The 22992-nt window shown below is 36.2% G+C and overlaps 1 protein-coding gene across 8 annotated transcripts in view; it reads right to left on the bottom strand.

Annotated features, from left to right (window-relative positions):
* The window catches only part of Epg5 (ectopic P-granules autophagy protein 5), a 51877-nt gene that overhangs the window by 4928 nt on the left and 23957 nt on the right, over positions 1–22992 (bottom strand). For 7 of the 8 annotated variants that reach the window (XM_067763493.1, XM_067763499.1, XM_067763498.1 and 4 more), the window contains 8 exons: positions 19885–20437; positions 19614–19832; positions 19378–19550; positions 18970–19304; positions 18555–18893; positions 18102–18476; positions 17826–18026; positions 17706–17765 (listed from right to left, as the gene is read on the bottom strand). In XM_067763493.1, coding sequence (XP_067619594.1) covers positions 17706–17765; positions 17826–18026; positions 18102–18476; positions 18555–18893; positions 18970–19304; positions 19378–19550; positions 19614–19832; positions 19885–20437 — 2255 coding nt within the window. Of the gene's footprint in view, positions 1–16450; positions 16579–17705; positions 17766–17825; positions 18027–18101; positions 18477–18554; positions 18894–18969; positions 19305–19377; positions 19551–19613; positions 19833–19884; positions 20438–22992 lie in introns of those variants that run through there. The other variant, XM_067763500.1, reaches the window with a different exon arrangement.

The following is a 22992-nucleotide window of genomic DNA, read 5'->3' as shown; positions in this document are numbered from 1 at the left end:
AATGAATAAAATCGGTCTATAACCATGCCCACTTTTTCGATATCGAAAATTTCGAAAAACCGAAAAAGTGCGATAATTCAGTACCAAAAACGGATAAAGCGATGAAACTTGGCAGGTGTGTTGACCTTATGACACAGAATAGAAAATTAGTAAAATTTTGGGCAATGGGCGTGGCATCGCCCACTTTTAATAGGAGGTAATTTACAAGTTTTGCAAGCTGTAATTTGGCTGTCGTTGAAGATATCATGATGAAATTTGGCCGGATCGTTACTCCTATTACTTGTATGTTACAAATAAAAATTAGCAAAATCGGATGACGAACACGCCCAATTAAAAAAAAAAAATTAAAGAGAAATTTCAACAAAAAATTGAATATCTTTATAGTATATAAGTAAATTATGTCAACATTCAACTCCAACATTTGTCTTCAAAGCTCTCAGCTGAGTATGTAATGTTCGGTTACACCCGAACTTAGCCTTCCTTACTTGTTTAATATTTAGTTATTCTACAGGCATTATTTTTGAAAAGGGCATTCATTTTGAAAAGGGAAATAACGCCAGTCGAGAAAAGGAAATAACCACTGTTTTAATTTGTTTACATGTGATTGTAAATTTTAAATTAGTATTTTTTTAATAAATGTGTAAACTGTAATCGCAAAAATTTTATTGGCATTCTCTTAATTGCTGTTTACAAATAGTTTTGTTGCTGATTCAGGCAATTTCTCCTTTGGAGTTGAATATGATATCTACATACGGCGACATTTTTTTCATTTACTAAAAATTTGAAAAATTGTTGTGAAAAATTAGAAATATCAATTAAAATTATCAAATTTTGTGTTCCAAATCAACAAAAAGTTCCCCAATAAAAAAATTACAAAAACCAGAATTTGACAACAGAAGATAGAAAGCACAAAGCAAGTCGCCGATAATCTATAAATAAAAAAATAAATGTAAGGCGCGATAACCTCCGAAGAGATCTAAGGCCGAGCTTCTCTTCCAATTTGCGTCGTGCTCCTCTTGATTTTTCCCTACAAATTGGCCGGACGGGACCTACATGTTTTATGCCGACTCCGAACGGCATCTGCAAGGCAGATGAGTTTTCACTGAGAGCTTTTCATGGCAGAAATACAATCGGAGCGCTTGCCAGACACTGCCGAGGGGCGACCCCGCTTAGAAAAATTTTCTTCTAATTGAAAAATCTTATTTCTAAAATTTTGATGTTGCTTTGTCCGGGAGTTGAACCCAGGGCATACGGTGTGATAGGCGGAGCACGCTACCATCACACCACGGTGGCCGCCGATAATCTATAAATCTTATAAAATAAAGTCGCTAAATGCCATGTACGCACATAACTTCACACAGAATGCTCCGATTTTAAAACGTTTTTTTTGCATTTGAAAGCTGAGCTACGTCAGATGGTACAGTTAATATAATTTGAAGAGGGCGTGGCAAATTGCCAAAACGTAGTAAAAAATCATAAAATTTGTGTTTACACAGCTATAACTCATAAACGGATGGATGGATTTAAAAAATTCTACTTTTCAGTAAAACTTTGAAATATTTACCTTCGTTCTGCATCAAAAAAATACTTGATTCCTTTCTTATATCAGCCAAATTGTTTAAACAAAAGTAGCATTTTTACCAATGCGTGTGTGTGTTTGTTCGGTGTCAGCTGTGCGCGCAAATTGCTTTTGAGTGAGGCAGGCGACACATATGTATGTAGCATTCGCTGCGTTATTTAACTTCGGGAGTACATTTATATGTATGGATGAATGTATGTATTTCCATATCATATCAGCTTGACATATTTATTTATTTATTTATTTATTTATTTATTTATTTATTTGTTTGTTAAAGTCGACACAGACACAAAGCGGTCGACTACTGAATATAAGATACAATACATATAACAAGGAACATAAGCGTAAAAAACAAAATTTAAAGTAAAAACTTAAATAATAAACAATCAAATTAATTAAGTTAAATTTTAATTAATACATAAATCAAATCAAAAATAAAGATTAGTTAAAATTTATATTGAAATAAAATTGACATCTTATTTAAAAATCTTTAAAAATATCATGCCAGACGTGAGAGTATTTCCTTACCGATAGCAGCAATCGAATACTCAAAACTAATGCAGTTGTACAGTTCGTTATAGCGCGAGCACCAATTGCGAAGAGGGCTATATTTGGCAAAATTACGCCGTAGAATGGGTAAATGAAAGAGTACATAGTGTCTTGTAGTTCTCGCAGGAACGGAAAAATTCAGTCTGCTTACAAGGTCAGTGGAGTCTATCTCACCGATAATCAGTTTATGAAGGAACATTACCCCGAGTAATGTTCTTCTATTCTCTAAAGTTGGCAAACTTATGAGAAGAAGTATATTTCTATAAGGTGGAAGATGTTCATTTGATTCCCAGTTAAGACAGAATCATCCGCAAATACCAAATCCAGCATTTTATTTTTGCAATTTAATATATTGTTTAATTGTAGTAGTAAATGTATATCAAGCAGACTCTTACAAAAATCATGCTGAGTGGTGGACGTCAAAAAGTTTAATTCACTGTTGCCAATCCAACTTACTGTAGGCAAATTGAAGTCACCAAGCACCACCAGGAGGTCCCTATCTCGCAACTGAGAGTAAACACTACGTATAGATAAGCTATGTTGAGTATAAACATGCATATCCGAACGTGGCGGAATATAGCAGCAGCAAATAAATAGACTAGCACTACGTAATGATATCTTTACTGCTATAAACTCAATATCAGAGTCATAGTCCAACGACAGTAATTCTGACGGTAGGCTAGAGTCTGCGGCTATAAGGACACCACTGGCTCTAGATACACGATCGCGCCTATACACGACATAGTTCACGAGAAGATCTCTGAGTTATAATTATCTTCCTTAAGCCAGGTCTCAGCAAAGGCTATCACTTGCGCTGTGAACGAAAAACTGTTTAGAAATAACGAACTCAATTTGGATCGTAAGCCACGAACATTCTGATAATGAATAGATATATAGGACAATTCGATATTTACGTCTATGGTATTCTTGCCGAGTCCGGTAAGTTTTTTGGAACTCTTATATTTGCCTTTTTTTGAACAAATGTACCACCGAATGTTTCGGCCAAAAATACTGTTCAAGAATTTTGTCAAAATATGCATCAGGCACTGATATTTTACTTAAAATTAAATTTGTAAACACTTAATTTAATAGGTTTAGAATCAAGCTTGGAAGAATGTACATATTTATGCGTTGTTGCCAAGTTAATGCAACATAAATGGTTAAGAATGCAAACATCTCTTGAAAAATACTCTTTCGTAAGATATTGAACATTTCCTTAAACTTCTTAAACAAAAGTTTTATTTTTTGGTATTTTTGCATGTATATGTTAATATTTGTACACTTGTACATTTCGTACCCCTCGGTGACTAGGGTCTCGAGATATAGGCCAAAACGTGGATCCGGGTACCCCTAGACAGTGTTTACACAATATGGATAACAAATGAAAGCTGTTGATGAGTGCTTTATTAGAGGGTAATTTGCATACCCCTGGGTGGCTAGGGTCTCGAGATATAGGCCAAAACGTGGACCCGGGTACCCCTAGAATGTGTTTATACAATATGGATAACAAATGAAAGCTGTTGATGTGTGCTTTAGTACATGGTAGTTTTCATACCTATTGGTGACTATGGTTTCCAGATATAGGCCAAAACGTGGACCCGGATACCCCTAGAATGTTAGTGTAATATGGATATCAAATGAAAGCTGTTCCTGAGAGCTTCAAAGTAATTTTCATTGTGATATTCGATTTAGTCGCATAAACCTGGCAATAATGATTAATATGCATGCGAAGCCGAAATAGAGACATGAATTAATAATATCCACATACCTATTTACATACGTACTATTCGATTTGCCTGAAATTTGGTATATAAATTTGCCCAGACCAGAGGCGGACTGGGACTGGGATTAGGACTAGGACTGGGACTGAGACTCGGAATGGGACTGGAACAAAATAGATACCACCCTCTGGGACTGGCAATAAGGGATGAAGAAGAATGAGAAGAACTTGAGAGAAGAGAAAAGAGGGAAGGAGAAGGATATTGGGAAAGAGATAGAGTGAGACGAAGATAGAGATAAATGAAGTGAGAAAGGCGGAGGGAGGAGTGAATAAAAGGATTAAGAAAAAGTGAAGAGGGGGAGGGCAGATTTAGACGGAAAAAGCTTATTAAAATGTACGCAGATAGACAAAATTTAGGGCAGAACAATGTCTGCCGGGTCTGCTAGTATAATATATATATGTATATAAAAATGAATTTGTATGTGTTAGTACGTTCAAAGCTGACAAAGCTATACCGATTTTAATACTTTTTCTCTGTTATTCTCGATCTGATTCAGGGTTCGGTTTGACTCAAGGCGAAGTCAGTACCAGGTGTTGTTGTCCCAATAGCTGACTGATTATTCTTGACTATTTTCCATGCAACGCCTTGTAAAACAATAGCTGTGTTTTTTTTTTCATCTATATACGTTTACGCTTAAACTTTATATGGACTGCTAAGCGTTAAACTTTATCTACTCTTCTGAAACCGCTGCGCATAAAATTAGTACTCATAAATTTCAATACGCATTATACTCAAATGCAACTGAAATATGTGTATATGTACCGACTCTACAAATGGTGGTTGCCCACTATTTACCGTAACCGATTCAGCTATAGGCTATAGGTTATACACAGAGTGTCTCCGCTTTTCGGTACAACATGTTCTGTAGCTAGTTGCCGCTAGATGGGTCTCCTAAGCATTATCTATGTGAGGCTAAACGTTTTTTTTAAGGGCAAGCGTAGACGTATAATGTGTAAAAAAACACGGCTACTATGTCAGTTATCGAAGTCAATGAAAATTTTCTTTTGATTTGACATTCTTCTGCACGGCGTATTGGTTGAATTCGCTTTGCCACCACCTGGTATAGATTCGCATTGGGTTTGACCGATTTTAAAAATTTTTTCCTTCCTTTATTTAGTTATTCAATCGGACCTTGTTCATTTATAGCGAAACAATTTTTTTTTTTAAAACCCTCAATTCTTTAATATTTTAGCTAATGCAACTAATTTGTCTGTTATTATTCCTGCTGCTTTGACTGTTTTTATACCTGCTGTTACACCCCTTTCGTAAATCCAACATTTCTGTTCTTGTAGCTGTTGTAGCGATAAGAACACTACCCGAAGGCCTTGGCGGGGAATGTTATCGATGTTGATGGTCCTTTGCCGGATGCAAATCCGGTACGTTCCGGTACCAAGTTCGACCATCTCGGGAACGATTTGTTATGACCACATGGCCATAACGCCCTTCCACCCCCTAGATCCATGACGAGTTAGGGGTAGCCAGAGCCTCGGCTGTTAATGAAACAGGAATCGCCACGGATACGTGAGGTTGGCAATTGGGTTTGGAGAAACTATATATTGCGCTGACAACCTGAAAGGGTTGCGCTACACAACCCGTTGAATCTGGTATTTTATTCGCCTCTTACGACAGGCATACCTACCGCGGGTATATTCTGACCCCCTAACCCGCTGGGGGATGCAACATTTCTCCATTTCGTATATGCTAAGATGTGATATAAATTTAAAAATTTCCAACACTCACATATTTTCCTTTGTACCAAAAAACGGACGAAAACGCTTTTTAAAGTACCAAAATAATTGTTTCCCCGTTGTAACCTTAATATATGTATATAAATTTCGTGCCACTGGCACTTAGACCGGGACTGGGATTGGGGCTGGAACTGGGACTGGGACTGGGAAAAAAGGATGGAGAAGAACTATAGAGAAGAGAAAAGAGGGAAGGATAAAGTCAGACGAAGATAGAGATATGGATAGGCGGAGCGGAAAAGAAGTGAGAGAAAAGGCGGATAGGGAGAAAGAGAAGCAGAAAAAGAGAAAGGCAGAGGGAAGATTGAATAAAAAGATGACGAAAAGGGGAGAGAAGGGAAGAGAGAGTAAGAGGTAAGAACTGCTTTAAAGTTATGCAGATAGACCAATGCTAGGGTAGAGCAACGTCTGCTGGGTCTGTTAGTAATACATAAGGGACTGGGACTGGAACTGGGAAAAAGGATGGAGAAGAACTATAGAGAAGAGAAAAGAGGGAAGGAGAAAGAGTTAGACGAAGATAGAGATATGGATAGACGGAGCGGAAAAGAAGCGAGGGAAAAGACAGATATGGAGAAAGAGACGCAGAAAAAGAGAAAGGCCGAGAGAGGATTGAATAAAAAGATAACGAAAAGGGAGAGAGAACGGAAGGGAGAGTAAGAGGTAAAAACTGCTTAAAAGTTATGCAGATAGACCAATGCTAGGGTAGAGCAACGTCTGCCGGGTCTGCTAGTAATAAGTACACGGATTTACCTAGGTTTCGGCAGGAATATTCTCATAGTGATCGTATTAAGTTAACGTTATTTTATTAACGTGCGAGGGGTATGGATAGTGTTGCAATTTTTTTTTTGGAAAATCGGCTAGATTGGCAAAAAATCGGCAAACAAAATTCGGCTAAATAAAATTTCTCGACTAAATTTATGGAAAAGAAAATCGGCCGAATAAAACTCTTGATTAAATTTACAAATCGAGTGTTTTATTGTAAACACGCTAAATTATATTTTTTTGGGAAAATGCAATTAAAGGTTTTGTCCTTTTAGTTAGTTGAATTTTCCATATCTAGGGCACTGAAAGAGTTACACAAATTTGAAAGTAGAAGGGCAAACTTCAATTATTGAGTTAATATATTGTTTAAAAAAATATTACTATTGTGACGAATATTAGCATCACTAAGCTGATACTAAGCAGCCACTCGTATATACGTAAACAAATCAATCATCATTTATACACATACATACAAGGCAACGAAGAGATACTCACAAACACATGTAGTCATCAGCCGAAGTTGGTTCTCACACATGCACACGCATATGTAGCTCAATTACCAAGCAGGAGATACAGAAGAAGGCGAAACGTCTAGACTTTAGTAGAAATATGCGAACGAAGCGACGGAGAGTATAAAAGCAGCCCAAGCTGAGTAATCAGTAAACAGTTTGATTTAAACACGCAATTAGTTGTGAACTATGTGTTATTGTTAAGTACTCTCTAAGTAGTCTAATAAAGACCATTTTGCATTACTGAATATTGGAGTTATTTATTAGACAATTAAGCGATTCGAACGTTTGCAGAAGGTTTCAAATAAGCGGAATTTCTCTAAATTCGTTACACTGTTATTTTGAAGGAATTACTGTATTTTTGCTTTGCATTTTTTATTTCTAGTTAATCCACTTTAATACTAAAAATAATATTAAGCCAAATGCAACGACAAAAAAATTACTTTGGTGTCATGAAATCCAATGTTATCGCTTTAATGTTCGAATTGGAATTAGTGTCGGGTTTAGGTGTCACAGAATCCGATAATATCGATTTTGCTATCGGAAACAAACCAATCAATTAAATGCCGTTGGATTTAATTATACTCAGTTGAGCAGAGCTCACAGAGTATATTAACTTTGATTGCATAACGGTTGGTTGTACAGGTATAAAGGAATCGAGATAGATATAGACTTCCATATATCAAAATCATCAGTATCGAAAAAAAATTCGATTGAGCCATGTCCGTCCGTCCGTCTGTCCATTAACACGATAACTTGAGTAAATTTTGAGGTATCTTGATGAAATTTGGTACGTAGGTTCCTGGGCAATCATCTCAGATCGCTATTTAAAATGAACGATATCGGACAATAACCACGCCCACTTTTTCGATATCGAAAATTTCGAAAAATCGAAAAAGTGCGATAATTCATTACCAAATACGCATTAAGCGATGAAACTTGGTAGGTGAGTTGAGCTTATGACGCAGAATAGAAAAATAGTAAAATTTTGGACAATGGGCGTGGCACCGCCCACTTTTAAATGAAGGTAATTTAGAAGTTTTGCAAGCTGTAATTTGGCAGTCGTTGAAGATATCATGATGAAATTTGGCAGGAACGTTACTCTTATTACTTTATGTCTGCTTAATAAAAATTAGCAAAATCGGAGAACGACCACGCCCACTTTTTAAAAAATTGTTTTTTTAAATTCAAATTTTAAAAGAAAAGTTAATATCTTTACAGCATATAAGTAAATTATGCCAACCTTCAACTCCAGTAATGATATAGTGCAACAAAATACAAAAATAAAAGAAATTTTCAAAATGGGCGTGGCTCCGCCCTTTTTCATTTAATTTGTCTAGGATGCTTGTAATGCCATAAGTCGAACAAAAATTAACCAATCCTTGTGAAATTTGGTAGAGGCTTAGCTTCTAGGACGATAACTGTTTTCTGTGAAAAAGGGCGAAATCGGTTGAAGCCACGCCCAGTTTTTATACACAGTCGACCGTCTGTCCTTCCGCTCGGCCGTTAACACGATAACTTGAGCAAAAATCGATATATCTTTACTAAACTCAGTTCACGTACTTATCTGAACTCACTTTGTATTGGTGTAAAAAATGGCCGAAATCCGACTATGACCACGCCTACTTTTTCGATATCGAAAATTACGAAAAATGAAAAAAATGCCATAATTATATACCAAATACGAAAAAAATGGATGAAACATGGTAATTGTATTGGTCTATTGACGCAAAATATAACTTTAGAAAAAAACTTGGTAAAATGGGTGTGACCCCTACCATATTAAGTAGAAGAAAATGAAAAAGTTTTGCAGGGCGAAATCAAAAGCCCTTGGAATCTTGGAAGGAATACTGTACGTGGTATTACATTCATTAACACCTTTCATTTGATACCCATATCGTACAAACAAATTCTAGAGTCACCCCTGGTCTACCTTTATGGAGATATCCCGAAAAGGCGTCCACCTATAGAACTAAGGCCCACACCCTTTTAAAATACTCATTATCACCTTTCATTTGATACCCATATCGTACACAAAAGTTCTAGAGTCACCCCTGGCCCACCTTTATGGCGATATCTCGAAAAGGCATCCACCTATAGAACTAAGGCCCACTCCCTTTTAAAATACTCATTAACACCTTTCATTTGATACCCATATCGTACAAACAAATTCTAGAGTTACCCCTGGTGCACCTTTATGGCGATATCTCGAAAAGGCGTCCACCTATAGAACTAAGGCCCACACCCTTTTAAAATACTCATTAGCACCTTTCATTTGATACCCATATTGTACAAACGCATTCTAGAGTCACCCCTGGTCCACGTTTATGGCGATATCCCGAAAAGGCGTCCACCCATAGAACAAAGGCCCACTCCCTTTTAAAACACTTATTACACTTTTCGTTTGACACCCATATTGTACAAACGCATTCTAGAGTCAACCCAGGTCCACTTTTATAACGATATTCCGAAAAGGCGTCAACCTATAGAACTAAGGCCCACTCCCTTTTAAAATACTCATTAACACCTTTCATTTGATACCCATATAGTACAAACAAATTCTAGAGTCACCCCTGGTCCACGTTTATGGCGATATCTCGAAAAGGCGTTCACATATAGAACTAAGGCCCACGCCCTCTTAAAATACTCATTAACACCTTTCATTTGATACTCATATCGTACAAACAAATTCTAGAGTCACCCCTGGTCCATCTTTATGGCGATATCTCGAAAAGGCGTCCATCTATAGAACTTAGGCCCACGCTCTTTTAAAATACTCATTAATACCTTTTGTTTGATACCCATATCGTACAAAATAAATTATAGAGTCACCCCTGGTCCACCTTTATTGCGATATCTCGAAAAGACGTCCACCTATAGAACTTAGGCCCACTCCCTTTTAAAATTATCATTAACACATTTCATTTGATACCCATATCGTACAAACAAATTCTCGAGTCAGGCCTGGTCCACCTTTATGGCGATATCCCCAAATGGCGTCCATCTATAGATCTATGGCCCACTTTCTCTTAAAATACTCTTTAATATCTTCCATTTGATACACATGTCATACAAACACATTCCAGGGTTACCCTAGGTTCCTTTTACAACATGGTGATTTCCCTTACTTTGCCTCCACAGCTCTCAACTGAGTATGTAATGTTCGGTTACACCCGAACTTAGCCTTCCTTACTTGTTTTTTCATAGTTTTTTTTTTCTCTTGCAGTTGAATATTTTATAAAAATGTAAGTAAAGAAAGGTTTATTTTACAATGTAAATTTACATATATTTTGATTCTTAATAGGGGAAAGCGTAAAAATTCAATGCAAAACAATATTTTGAATGAATTTATGGAGAAACATCAATATATTGAGAAGGGCTTCACGAAGCACATAATCTAAAATCGCTGACACCGTGCTTCTACCTACACTCATGCAGAATCCTTGCCAACTGATCTTTGATAGGATCCTTCAGCTAAAAATCGTAACGTAGCTGCTAGTTGCAGCACTGGCAGAACTTTCGAGTGAGTTAAGCGTCCTTCAATGGAAGGAAAGCCTCCCCAGCTAGTAGGTAGTTCCACTAAACATTTTTTTACGTATTTGGGGATTTTTGAAGTTTCATAATGTTTGTTGTTTTGCCAGAAGCGTTGCCATACCGTTCCTGTTTAGGGCGAAATTGTGGGTTTTCTAGATGGAAATTTCCTTAGGATGAAAACGAAATGACCATCTGAGACAATAATAATATGCTTTAGCACGATTTATGTGCATATATATCGATTGAGAATACAGTAAAACATGCAAGTTTATTGAAAAATAGTGGATAATGACGTCGGTTGGAGATACGTTGGTTAATGACTCACATCTATGTAGGAAGGGATTTAGGTTAAGAGTTAGGTTTAAGTATAGCTAGCAATTAAATGTACAGCTGGCAACCTATAGAATAGTTCATCCAAGGGTTAAGCGGCAACCTGTCGAAAATATAACGAAGCGTCTGATAGACCAAAATCGAAGAGCGGCCATCGTTTGAACAGTTGAGTTGAGTTGAATACGAGGAATGTAAATTCGCAGACGTTAATCTGTGAGCGCAAACAAAATAAAAAATGTGGACTTGTAGCCAATTTGTCAAGAAATTGCGGTGTCGGTTTATAAGGACCTCCTTTGAGCAAGCAATTGACAAACGTGTATGTTTTGCCACATTGTTCTGAGCAAACGTACGCACACTTAAGAAGGCTGTATTTCCTTGCTTTGCATACTTCGATCCAAGTTTCTTCCACCAAAACAATTTTCGGGAGCTCGAAAAACTTATTAAAAACCTTTCCTAGGAGGCTGATATTTCGTATTAAAATATTTCGAAGGCATGAGGCTCATTTTTTTCTTTTTTATTTAAAATAACTATGAAAGTAATTTAGTCGTATTCGTTAATATGAAATCCATCAAAATTAGAAAAATTCGCAACATTTTTCAATTTGGTAGCTTGTTTTTGGTGAAATTGTCATTGTCCCCGCAAAAGTCAAGTGGCTAACGCCACACGAAATGGAACTACCTCCAGTTTTTGTATCATGCCCCAGCCAGCATTTTTTGAAAATTTTGATCAAAAAATATTTAAATATCATACCCCAAGATGATTAAAAACGTTCAAATTTAAAAGCATTTTCTGTTCGAAAATTAAGGTATCGTCGAAAGAAAAATGCACCTTAAATGTGATTATTCTTGAATAATCATTTATGATTCCTATTTCGAAACGCTTTTTATTCATATTTGATATCATCAAAATCGAGCTTTAATTGTTTTAGAGTAATATTTGACTACTTTTCACAGTCATTTTCTGATCATATTCGTGAACATATTTCAATCGTTCTGGTTGAGATTTTTGAGTCATTTTTGAAAGCGATTATAATGCATTTATTCTTCATATCTCATTCAAAATAAGATACTACATAATAATCTTATTTCACCAGAGGAATAAAGCATGCGGAAGTGAGCTATACGAACCACTAACTCGCAAACAAACTTGACTGATATACATCTGCGACTACAACATCCAACATAAGCTATTATCGTCTACATCTTAAAATACGGATACGACACGGGATGTTGAAGCCGTACCCAGGTATGTCAAGATAGTTTCACTTACCTGGGGTTCAGATAGCTCACAATCTTTGTATTGTCCAACCATTATATATTTTCTGGGAAGCCGAAGGTGGAGAAATGGTTGGTGAAATCTTCGGTCACATTTACATTATTTACATCTTGAAGAATATCTTTTGTAAGAATAATAAAATTTGTATATATTTTTTCTTCATGATTGAAAAAATATGTGTATGTAAAAAAAACAAGATTTTTAATGAAAAGTAAAATATAAACAAGTATAAAATTCATTATTCAGTCAACAAATATATTCATAAGAGATTCAAAAAGCTAAATTAAAAATGATTATACATTTTTGATCACCTAAAGCAAATACATTTGATTCAAATATGATTCCAAAACGTGATTGAAAAACTATATTCGAAATTATTTCGAAAGGTTAGCATATCTGAATATTATTTTTGTTGATTTTTATGAAATATTAAAATTTAATCATCAAAGGACTTCAAAATTGATTCCAAAGAGTGATCGAAAAATGATTTGCAGTTTGTGGTTCTTTGTTTATGCGATAGTATGCAATGAAACTGCAAATACACTATAAATATTTAGAAACCCACATTAAGAAATATTTTTAATTCGCTATCTCTGGCAAATCAAATGGATTGCTGCGATCTCTCAAAATTTTCCTTTTGACCTTCTCTTTCTTCTTCCAATAACACAAATGCTACAACTTCTGATGCCATTTTGATGTCAATAAATTTTTTTATTTCTGTTTAGATGCACAAAACAATTATTTTATAAAATTTTGCCAAAAACATTAACATCAAAATTGCCGATGCATCGATAACACTGCAAGACAGCTGATTCGAACATCGCTTTTATTTACATTCGAAGAGCAAAACCAATACGGTTTTATGACACCAATTTAAATCAATATTGGTTTGTAATTCCGACAAAACGCAAAACCGACTAGGATTCCATGACAGCCCTGAATATTAGATTGAGACAATGGAGTTATCCGTTCAACGTTTTCTCAAAATTCGAAGCTGCCGGTTTTCGTCACTCATATTCCGAAAGTGTTAGTTTTCGTAGGAAATTTTGAAACTGTTAGTTTCCATATGGCGCGCCGATTCGACTTTGAAGAATTAATAAAAAATAGTATTCAAATCGGTTAAACCTAGCCAGAAATCGAATAAATGGCAACACTCTGGTGGCTTTCCGCAATTCGATATCGAAAAAGATCGAGTATCAAATGATTGTATGACACAAAATGTCGACGCGTCTTACCCAAGGTCCTCGATATGGTCGCATAGCCTAAAGGTTCTCACTGGAAGAAAATACAGGCCTGCCAAACACCGCTCTCAGAACCGCTACAGGTTGCCTTCTTATGTCCACAGAACACCACCTACACAGTGAGGCGAGAGTACTTCCCAGTAGGGAGAGAAATGAAATGCCGAACAAAGAGTTTCTGTCGATACCCAGAAACCTGGGCATCCCAACAGACATCTGATTGAAAAGGCCACACCTCCCAAAGGCTTAAGAAGTCATCTCCGCAAGCATTATGAGGCAGTACGGCTCCTGGGAACATAGTCGTATGAAGAAAAAAAACACAAACAGGTTCTCAGTGATATCCATAAAAAAGCGTCGGACCTCTATGCCAGGAATTGCCCGGCGAACCTAGCTCTTAGAGAAAAATACCTAGAACTTTCATAAGACGAACGCAATCTCCCTAGGGAGACGGGCCTCAATCTAGCTCAACTTTGATCTGGATACCGTCACAGGTTAAACTTTTACCTATCCAGAACCAACCCCGACATACAAAATGTGTGTCCTGCTTGCAATGGTCCCCACACGACACCAACCATCTCTTTAATTGCAATGTGGAACCAACGCCTCTAGCACCCATCTCAATCTGCAAGTTTCCTTGGACTCCTGTTAGAGGATATTGATGACAATTTGTGATCGGTCGCACCTATTGGATGGGGCGAAGCACTGCTACAAGAACAACAACGAGTAATCGCCTCCGAATAAAAACAAAAGAATTTGCCTGTTGAAAAGTGGGCGGTGCCACGCCTACTCCAAAAAATATTTACTACGTATCTGAATTCAAGGTTTGAATTGCTTACTGAAAAATCATGGTTCAACTATATGGTTGGCTCATCTGTACAATACCAAAATATGCCTGTTCAAATTGTCAAAATCTGTGTATTGGTGTTGGTGCGAATGGTATGGAATGGAAACATAAAACTTAGCAGTTTTAATGTTGCCAATGTGTTGGTTTCATTTTGAGTTTGCCATCTCCTTTTGACAATCCCATCGATCATGCAATGAAATAAATAAAATCAGCTGATGAGATGAGCCAAGCGTATAATTGAGCCATGCTGAAAAATAGTAAAATTTATAAATTTTTGGCTTTATCAGCAATGAATCTTTTGTCAGCATGAACATTACATCTCACACTTATATTTGAAAAATTTCAGCAGCAGGAAATAAGCAAAGTAAAAAAAAATTTTTTTTTGAAGTGAGCTTTTGCTTGTTTTCCCGGAAATGTGGTTTTAAATTACAATCGCATTCCTTCAAGTCATAGCCCTTTAAACATCTATATGTAGGTATCCCACGTTTATATACGATGCCGGTTGGTCTAGAATGGTTAATCACGCTCAGAATCTTTGAGGACATGGTCGCATTTTGTACTGTCATGAGTGTCTCGGAGGCTAATACAACATTAAAACAACATACCGATGGAGGTCATTGCGTCCGACTATCAAAACATTGCACAATTGTTTGTATATCCCTATGAAAATCAGAAATAGCTGCCGAAAAACAATAAAAAAAGGAGAAAAGGCTTTGAAGAGATTTACAAGGTATAATCGAAACAGCTGTCGCCTTGTCCGTCCTGATGTCACGTTGTTTAAATTTTTCCCAAATTATTAAATAAATTACAAAATTAAAAATTGCTTGAAATAAATATTTTCATATATTTAAGCGTGAGTCATTGGTGCCGTATGTCGTATCGCTGTAGTCGTATACATTATCGTTACGACGGTAAACCAAAAACCAATTGGTTGGCTACGATACGGTTACGACCTTAGCGGCACCAATAATCGATTGCATTGATTCCCATAATGTTGGTCGAATCAGCTGTTATAAGGTTACCGATACGGTTACCGATAAAGCACCAATGTCTGCAGCTTTAAAAAAGCAATACGGGCAATCCCCGATTAACTCATACAAACAGACAACATTTAGTTAATTCGTTGTAGTTCTATAAATAGAACAAAAACAGCAACAATACCAAGTTTCTCTCAAACCGCCTTACAAACATGCATAACTTCAACACATAATTAAATACGAAGTATGTGATGCGTAGAAGATTAATATATGCAAAAGAAGGCAATTGGGAAAAACTTTACAACAACTAAGGCATGACGTAGCTGAATGCGTTTGTAACCATTTCAACTATCGTAGGAGTGCGGGTTCGAATCCCACTCCCGGGAGAAACGGCTTTGAAGAGATTTACAAGGTATAATCGAAACAGCTGTCGCCTTGTCCGTCCTGATGTCACGTTGTTTAAATTTTTCCGAAATTATTAAATAAATTAAAAAAATTTACTTTTGCTGTTTTTAGTAGTAGCGTTTTCTTTTCTGGCTAAAGTGTTACGCTTTTTGTACGCCGCGCAAGGGTTGTTGTTCTATTCTAAAAAAACAGGCAACGCCTTTACGGGGTATTTCGTTCTTTTGTGAAAATTGTTGCCTGCTCGCAACGCAAAAGCGTTACACTTTTACCCTTTATAAAATGGCGGTGTGGCAATGCAACTCTGTGAAACTCTCAATTCGCTCTTAAGTTCCATATATACTGTTAATATGAATGAATACCCAGCGGCGAAGTGAGTCTGCGATCCTTCCACGTTATGCATTACGAAACCCTTACAAGTAATGTATTACATTCACTTAGATTGTATGCTGACTTGTAATGAAGAAATTTCTATGCATTCGCATATATAAACAAACTATACGACAAGCATTCTAAACGCAAAAGGGTCGATTAGCAAAACGAATGTACAATACAATTAAACATCATAAAAATAAGGAAAATATTGGAAGTGCTGGGAATACATAAAAAGTCACCAAATTAGTAAAGATATAGTCATAAGAAAAATATGTGCATAATATGGACTTCGTATTTTAGTATGTTCTTTTATTCTTTTGACTTTTTTTTCTCAAATCATTCAAGGTTCGAAAACAAAAACAATTGTTTTTTTCTCAAAGAATATTTCAGTTTTTTTTTATTAATTATAAGAAAGAGTATGTATATATGTAGGTTAGGTTTGTGGATGCTACTTTAGTTTTTTGAAAATTTTTTTTGAAATATTTCACATAAATTTGTTAATTTCTAAAATGACTAAATAAAAATAAACATTTTAAAAATGGTATGAATGCAAATACATAATTTACTTTGCTGTTACTCTGCCTTTGAATTCTGCCCTAAGTTGTACAGTGATTCTGTTCCAAGAGCACTTCCTCAAGAGCTTCCTCAGCCGTACCTCAAACCAACGCTGAGCTCAATCTTTAAGTACGTTTTTAATTTATTATAATAGAAAAAGCCTTTGAAATATGTTCATCCTTAATACATAAGATTATAACCAAATAAACGTATTTGATATAATGAAAATGAAAATTTCGCTGATTTTAAATAATTGAACTTAATTGCGCATCACTTCAAAATTCTCATTAGAAACTTATTAGAATTTGACGTTAGAATTCGATTAGAATTCTAACCCTTTTCTCGATATCGAGAACGAAGTCCCCTTTTTGTCGAGAATGCTATAATTCGCGACAGTTTCGCAAATCGTCGTATAACCTTCTACCTTAGAGAAATACATACATTAGAATTCGATTCGTCTTCTAATCGTTTTCTAACCTAAATGTTTGTTGGGTAGTCAACAATTTATTTCAGAAAAGAAAACGCTATAAGGAATTATAACTTTATTTGGGCTGTTAAAAAGCTGAACAAATTTTAATTTGAAAATAATTGTTTAAGAAGTACCCTCTGTTTCAAAGCACAACAAAATATGCAAGTTTTTTTCTACAGACGACGACAGCTTGTATCAATTCAAATTACATCTGAAGTAAATTCCAATTTTTTTTTTTTGCTATTTTCTGCCACTGAAATGTTTTGCCAATTTGAATTCAGCCAATTACGTAGTACTGAAAAATAGTTGAGCATTTTCAAACCCTGTATGAATTTCATTCAAGGCATTAATTTTTGTAAGTTTTTAAAAAAGTGTTCGCGGTCGCCAACCGAATTTTCAGTAAGAAATATTCGCGCAAATTATGATAGACGCCATTTGGTTTACGGCACTTAAAACTGTAAAATTTCCCTTTATTAAATTCGCCCCTTTTCCACAATTTTACCATTCTTCGAGTTTTTCCATTCTTCGAAATTTTTGATATTGAAAAAATTACGCTCGTTTTCAATACTAATCTATGCTGGGTCGGCATAAGCCCGTTTACCAAATTTGGTAAAAATGTCTTAATTTTTGCTTAAGTTATCGCGTTTATGAACATAAGGAAATGGCTTAATCAAAATCTATTTGGCACTGATCATTTCTATATCTCTCAATGCCGTTATACAATTACAAAGTTGTAATACATTGCGTATAAGTATAACTAAGTATAAATATTCAAAATTACCTTATATTTGGGAACAGTGAGTACAGAATGCAGGCAAAACAACGAGCCAGCGCTTTAAGTCTGAAAAAAAAATATAAACCATTTGTAATTTGAATTACTATAAATTTTAATATATAGTACTTATTTGTCACAGTGTCTGTCTTTAAGCCAATAACACTAAGTATAGTGTCACCCCAACCTTCAGCTTGCGTGGATGTTAAACACATGTATGATGCAAACATAAGAAGAACTTTTTTGACATTCTGCGTCTCACAAAGAATCTGACAACCGCGGCATATAATTGCACCCCAAATTAATGCTAAACGGGGTTCAGTGTATGATCTTTAAATGTAATAACAATTTTGAAGATTAAGTAAAAAAATTATGAAAACATACTTAGAAACTCGAAATACTTACATAGTTTTCAAGCCCTCTACCAATTGGCAGAGATCTTGCAGAAAAGTGATTTTATCACCGAAGTTTGCATTTTGATCGATTTTATAAATGAAAAAGTAATGGAGAGTTAAGAAATATGGACCACTCATTATTGGCATTAAATTCATTTTCTCAACGGACATTTTTAATAGCTCCCACAGTTTCTTCCAACTAGGTGTATGCCAATCTTTTGATTCTTGTGACGTACGAAAATAGTGGGCTATAGTCGATTCCAAAAGTGGATAGACGCCAGCAAAAAACATTTTCATATGACTAATTGCGCTTAGTGTACTGCAGAGTAAAACATTCCCCGCGTCACATTCTGCTTGCCACTGGATAATTACGTCTACCAGTTGGCTAAACAAAAACATAAATAAAAGATACACAATAAATGCGACTTTTCTTTTTTTTATTCAAGATAAATCAGGCACTAACTTGGAAGTTTCCACTCTTAGATTGTGCATGGGCAGCAATACTTCGACCAGAAGATTTAGTGCTTCACGTTTCTGTTCATCAATGGTTTTACCGTGGCTACCAGTTGCGCATATTGATTTATCAATTGTTTTAAGTAGTTCTTTAAAAGCCATATTAAATGCATCTACACCGCCTTTGGTATCCATCAATTTGTGATTCTTTGTAGCTGTTAGACACAACAAACGCATGTAACTGCGTGTGTAAAGTATGCGTTTTGCTGTAGCATAGCAAATGGGCTGCAAAATCGCGTTCCAAGTAGCAACTTCTTCCGGCATCATGGCACAACTTAGACGTAGTAAGCTAAAATTTATGTGGTCAAGTAAAACAATAAAACATTAATTAACAGGATTCTTAGTGTATATGTATATCTACTTACTCTAAAACTGCTCTATCAGTATCATTTGTTTCTGTTGGCATATGTAATATAATGGGATAATCTACAGAGCTTACGAACCATCTGAATACACTCTCTAACTCTGTATAGTTCACCATATACCAGGGATACTTAATGGCGTTCTGTAACATTTTTGGAGTTCGTATATTTATATGTATGAATGGTTCAAAGGCAATCTTAAGAAAGACTGTAAACAGTCGCGAAATGACTTGAGACTGCATATTTGCTGGAATAGTTGAAAAATTATCCGCAAACCAGACATTCCAATCGATGCGTATAAAAATGTGTCCCAGCATAGTATGTGTGGAAGGTAAGAACTGAAAGACATAACATTTTAAATTATAAGTAATAGCTAGTAAACTAAGTTTGTGTAATTCAGTAAGATCATACTCTTTGTAATTTTTCATGAAACATATCTATTTGAGCTGATTGCGGTTTAAATCTCTCCCATGGTAATTCACCCAAGCCCTCATGTATGTTTGCATATATATGGAAATCAATTTTTGGTATCGCAAAGTGATGTACATACCAACCGAAGATGTGTGTGAGCGTAACAAATGAAACTGAAATAAATTCATTATAACGAACAAATTTATAGCGTTAAATAAAGGCTCATAGAAAGGTACCAGGTAAATTTTCCAGCACGAAGTTTAAAATGTTTATCAAACTTTTAATCATTATTTTGCTGTTGTGTGCGTGCTGCTCACTCCATGGTGATAATATTTTATCTTTAACCACGAGCTGACGTATCCAATTTGCTGTAGATTGCTGAAGAGTTTCATCAGTGTAAGGCACCAACCATGGCGAATAAAGCTCAATGATTGAAGCGAAAACAATATCACTTACTAAAAAAAATTAAAGTCTATTTATATTCGTTTTAATTTGAACTACACTTACTCTGATCCGCAAGCAAATCTTGAAATGTACATATGGCTGCAATAACTACAACATGTCCCATGATGGAAAACCACGCGGCAAGCGGTTGACAGTAATCTTTGTGTTTCGGATATAAGCCATGTAGACCATGGCTCAATCGCTCCTTTTGAAAATGTCGTACTAAGAGAAGCACAGTATCTGTCGCACCTTTCAGGTTAAATAAGTTTTGTCGACGAGCAAACTCAATTGAAATTTCGGTAATTTCGTCTATTTTGGTTTCCAATGACATGGATTTGCAATTAAATCGTGCTAGTAACGAATTCAAAAGATCTATCATCACAATGGGCATTAATTTTTGCTCTGATATCCGTGCTAAAACCATTTGCAATACTTCCCCATAATGTTGTGGAAAATCATAGTTGAAGACATGCACCAAATGCCGACAAAATTGGTCCTGCAGCATACTAGAATCTGGTTGTGACCAACTTTCTAGGCCTTGCAATACGAGCTCTAAAAGTTTGTGAATATCGTTCAGCTTTGGTTGGAAGCTATTAAGCCATGTTACTAAATCAAACTAGAAGTGAATACAAAAACAAAACTTGCGTATAATATGTAACATAGTCGTATATATGTAAATACATATAAGCGCGTTTCCGACGATTTTGCAAAACCATTTTCAAACCCGACGAACTTTCATAGCCTTTCAGGTGTATTGAACTAAACCATTATTTTTGAGGAGAGTTGAGCCACAAGAAACCAATTTATGTGTACGTTTCAAAGTTTGAAAATGGAGCTTTGCACTTTCTTAAGTACGGTTAAGTTAAAAAAACTAAAGAGTAAAAAATTTGAGCGTAATTTTTTTTTATGTCAGTGGAAATTTTTCTTTACAGGTGTTTATAACAGGTGCTCTACAGGGAGAAAAACAGATCTTTCGAATGACCTTAAACAATATTCGTCAGAATTGTTCGTTATAATTTAGGCGGGGCCACGTTCATTTTCAAACTTTAAATTCTGTTTTTATTAAATGGCGGCCCACATTTTCGAAAAATTTTACTGAATTTGTATTTTAGGTCATCAAACCAATCCACTCTCCAATTTTTACCACTTTACATTTTTTCTATTTTAATTCATTCGATATCACAAGAGTGGGCATGGTTATAATCTGATTTCGTCTTTTATCCTTTTATTCACTCCTCCCTCCGTCTTTTTCGCTTCATCTCTCTCCATCTTCGTCTCATTCTATCTCTTTCTCAATCTCCTTCTCTCTTTTCTCTTCTCTCAATTTCTTCTCATTCTTCTGCATCCCTTATTGCCTATGTTGTTGTTGTTGTAGCGATAAGGTTTCTCCCCGAAGGCTTTGGGGAGTGTTATCGATGTGATGGTCCTTTGCCGGATACAAATCCGGTACGCTTCGGTACCATAGCACCATTAAGGTGCTAGCCCGACCATCTCGGGAATGATTTATGTGGCCACATTAAACCTTCAGGCCATTCCCTCCCTCCCTACCCCCAGAGCTCCTCATGGAACTTGGGGTCGCCAGAGCCTCGTCTGTTAGTGAAACAGGATTCGCCGCGGATAGGTGAGGTTGACAATAGGGTTTGGAGAAGCTATATATTGCGCTACACAGCCCCTAGAATCTGGTATTTTAGTCGCCTCTTACGACAGGCATACCTACCGCGGGTATATTCTGATCCCCTAACCCGCTGGGGCCTTATTGCCTATCCTAGAGGGTGGTACGTACTTTATTCCAGTCCTAGTCCCAGTCCCACTTCGAGTCTCAGTCCCATTCCCACTCCCAATCCCAGTCCCAGTCCCAGTCCTAGTCCTAATCCCAGCCCCAGTCCACCTCTGGATAATATATTACTCTGTACTAAATCACTCATCAACAGCTTTCATTTGATATCCATATTCTATAAACACTGTCTAGGCATTCACTGGCCCACGTTTTGGCCTATATCTCGAGACCCTGTACGTCGATCGCAATCAAACCTATGTAGTAACCACCGCGTGAGATTTACGCAACTTGTGTGAAAGTTTGAACAAAATCGACCGACGCATCTCTTCAAACACCGGCGACCAACTAACACACATTTTAGCCTTTATTTATATATATATAGATTTTTATTTTTCATACTTCACTATAATATTAAAACGAAATGCAGATTTTCGTTGCTTTTGAAATTCGGCTTAAAAATTGCACATGGAACAACTAAAGACTCTCCTGAATTAAAAAAAAAATATCATAGTACCTCTAAAAAGAAATGTTGAAGAAATTTAGCCGTGGTGGATCAAAGCACGTCTACGACATCGTAACAGGCGACGAATCTTGGATCTATGCATATGAGCGGGAAACAAAGCAGCTATCGAGTGTATGGGTGTTCCAAGACGAGCCTAATCCAACAAAGTTGTTCGCGCAAGAAACACCTCAAGGCAAATGGTCGCCTGTTTTTTCGGAAAATCTGGTCATGTCGCAACTGTTCCACTAGATAAACTTAAAACGGTCAATTCTAAATGGTATACAACCATTTGTTTGCCAAAAGTTTTTGTAGAATTAAGGAAAACCAACCGCCGAAGAAAAATCATTCTTCACCAAGACAATGCGGACTCTCACGTATCGATTCACACAAGAGAGTTTTTGAGGACTCAACAGGTCGAATTGATGGGTCATCCGCCGTACATCCCTGATTTGGCACCTAATGATTTCTTTTTATTCCTAAACATCAAAAAAAAAAAAAAAAAAAAAAAAACATGCGAGGTCAATGTTTTTCAACTCCTGAGGGAGCTGTAGAAGTCTTCAAAAAGCTCGTTTTAACTGTGGCCTCTTCTGAGTGGCAAAAGTGCTTTGAAAATTGGTTCGAGCGAATGCATAAGTGTATTGACTTGGATGGAGAATATTTTGAAAAACAATAAAACTATTTTCCGTAATATTTAACTGTGTTTTCATTATTAGGCGCAAAATATAAAAGGCAACACTCGTATCTCAACGCCTTTATACCATTAAAACTCACGGTTATCCGAGTAAAGTTTTAATACCCTATGTACAAGTACTATGGCTGGGAGTTTCATCCGGATTTTCGAACTAGTTGCATAAACCGAATTTTTGAATATACGGATAGCTATGCATGAAAT

This window comes from Eurosta solidaginis, chromosome 1 (assembly GCF_040869045.1).
Source record: "Eurosta solidaginis isolate ZX-2024a chromosome 1, ASM4086904v1, whole genome shotgun sequence".
NCBI lineage: Eukaryota > Metazoa > Arthropoda > Insecta > Diptera > Tephritidae > Eurosta > Eurosta solidaginis.
The sequence above is the reverse complement of the archived record's forward strand: the minus strand, read 5'-3'. Positions and strand labels throughout refer to the sequence as shown.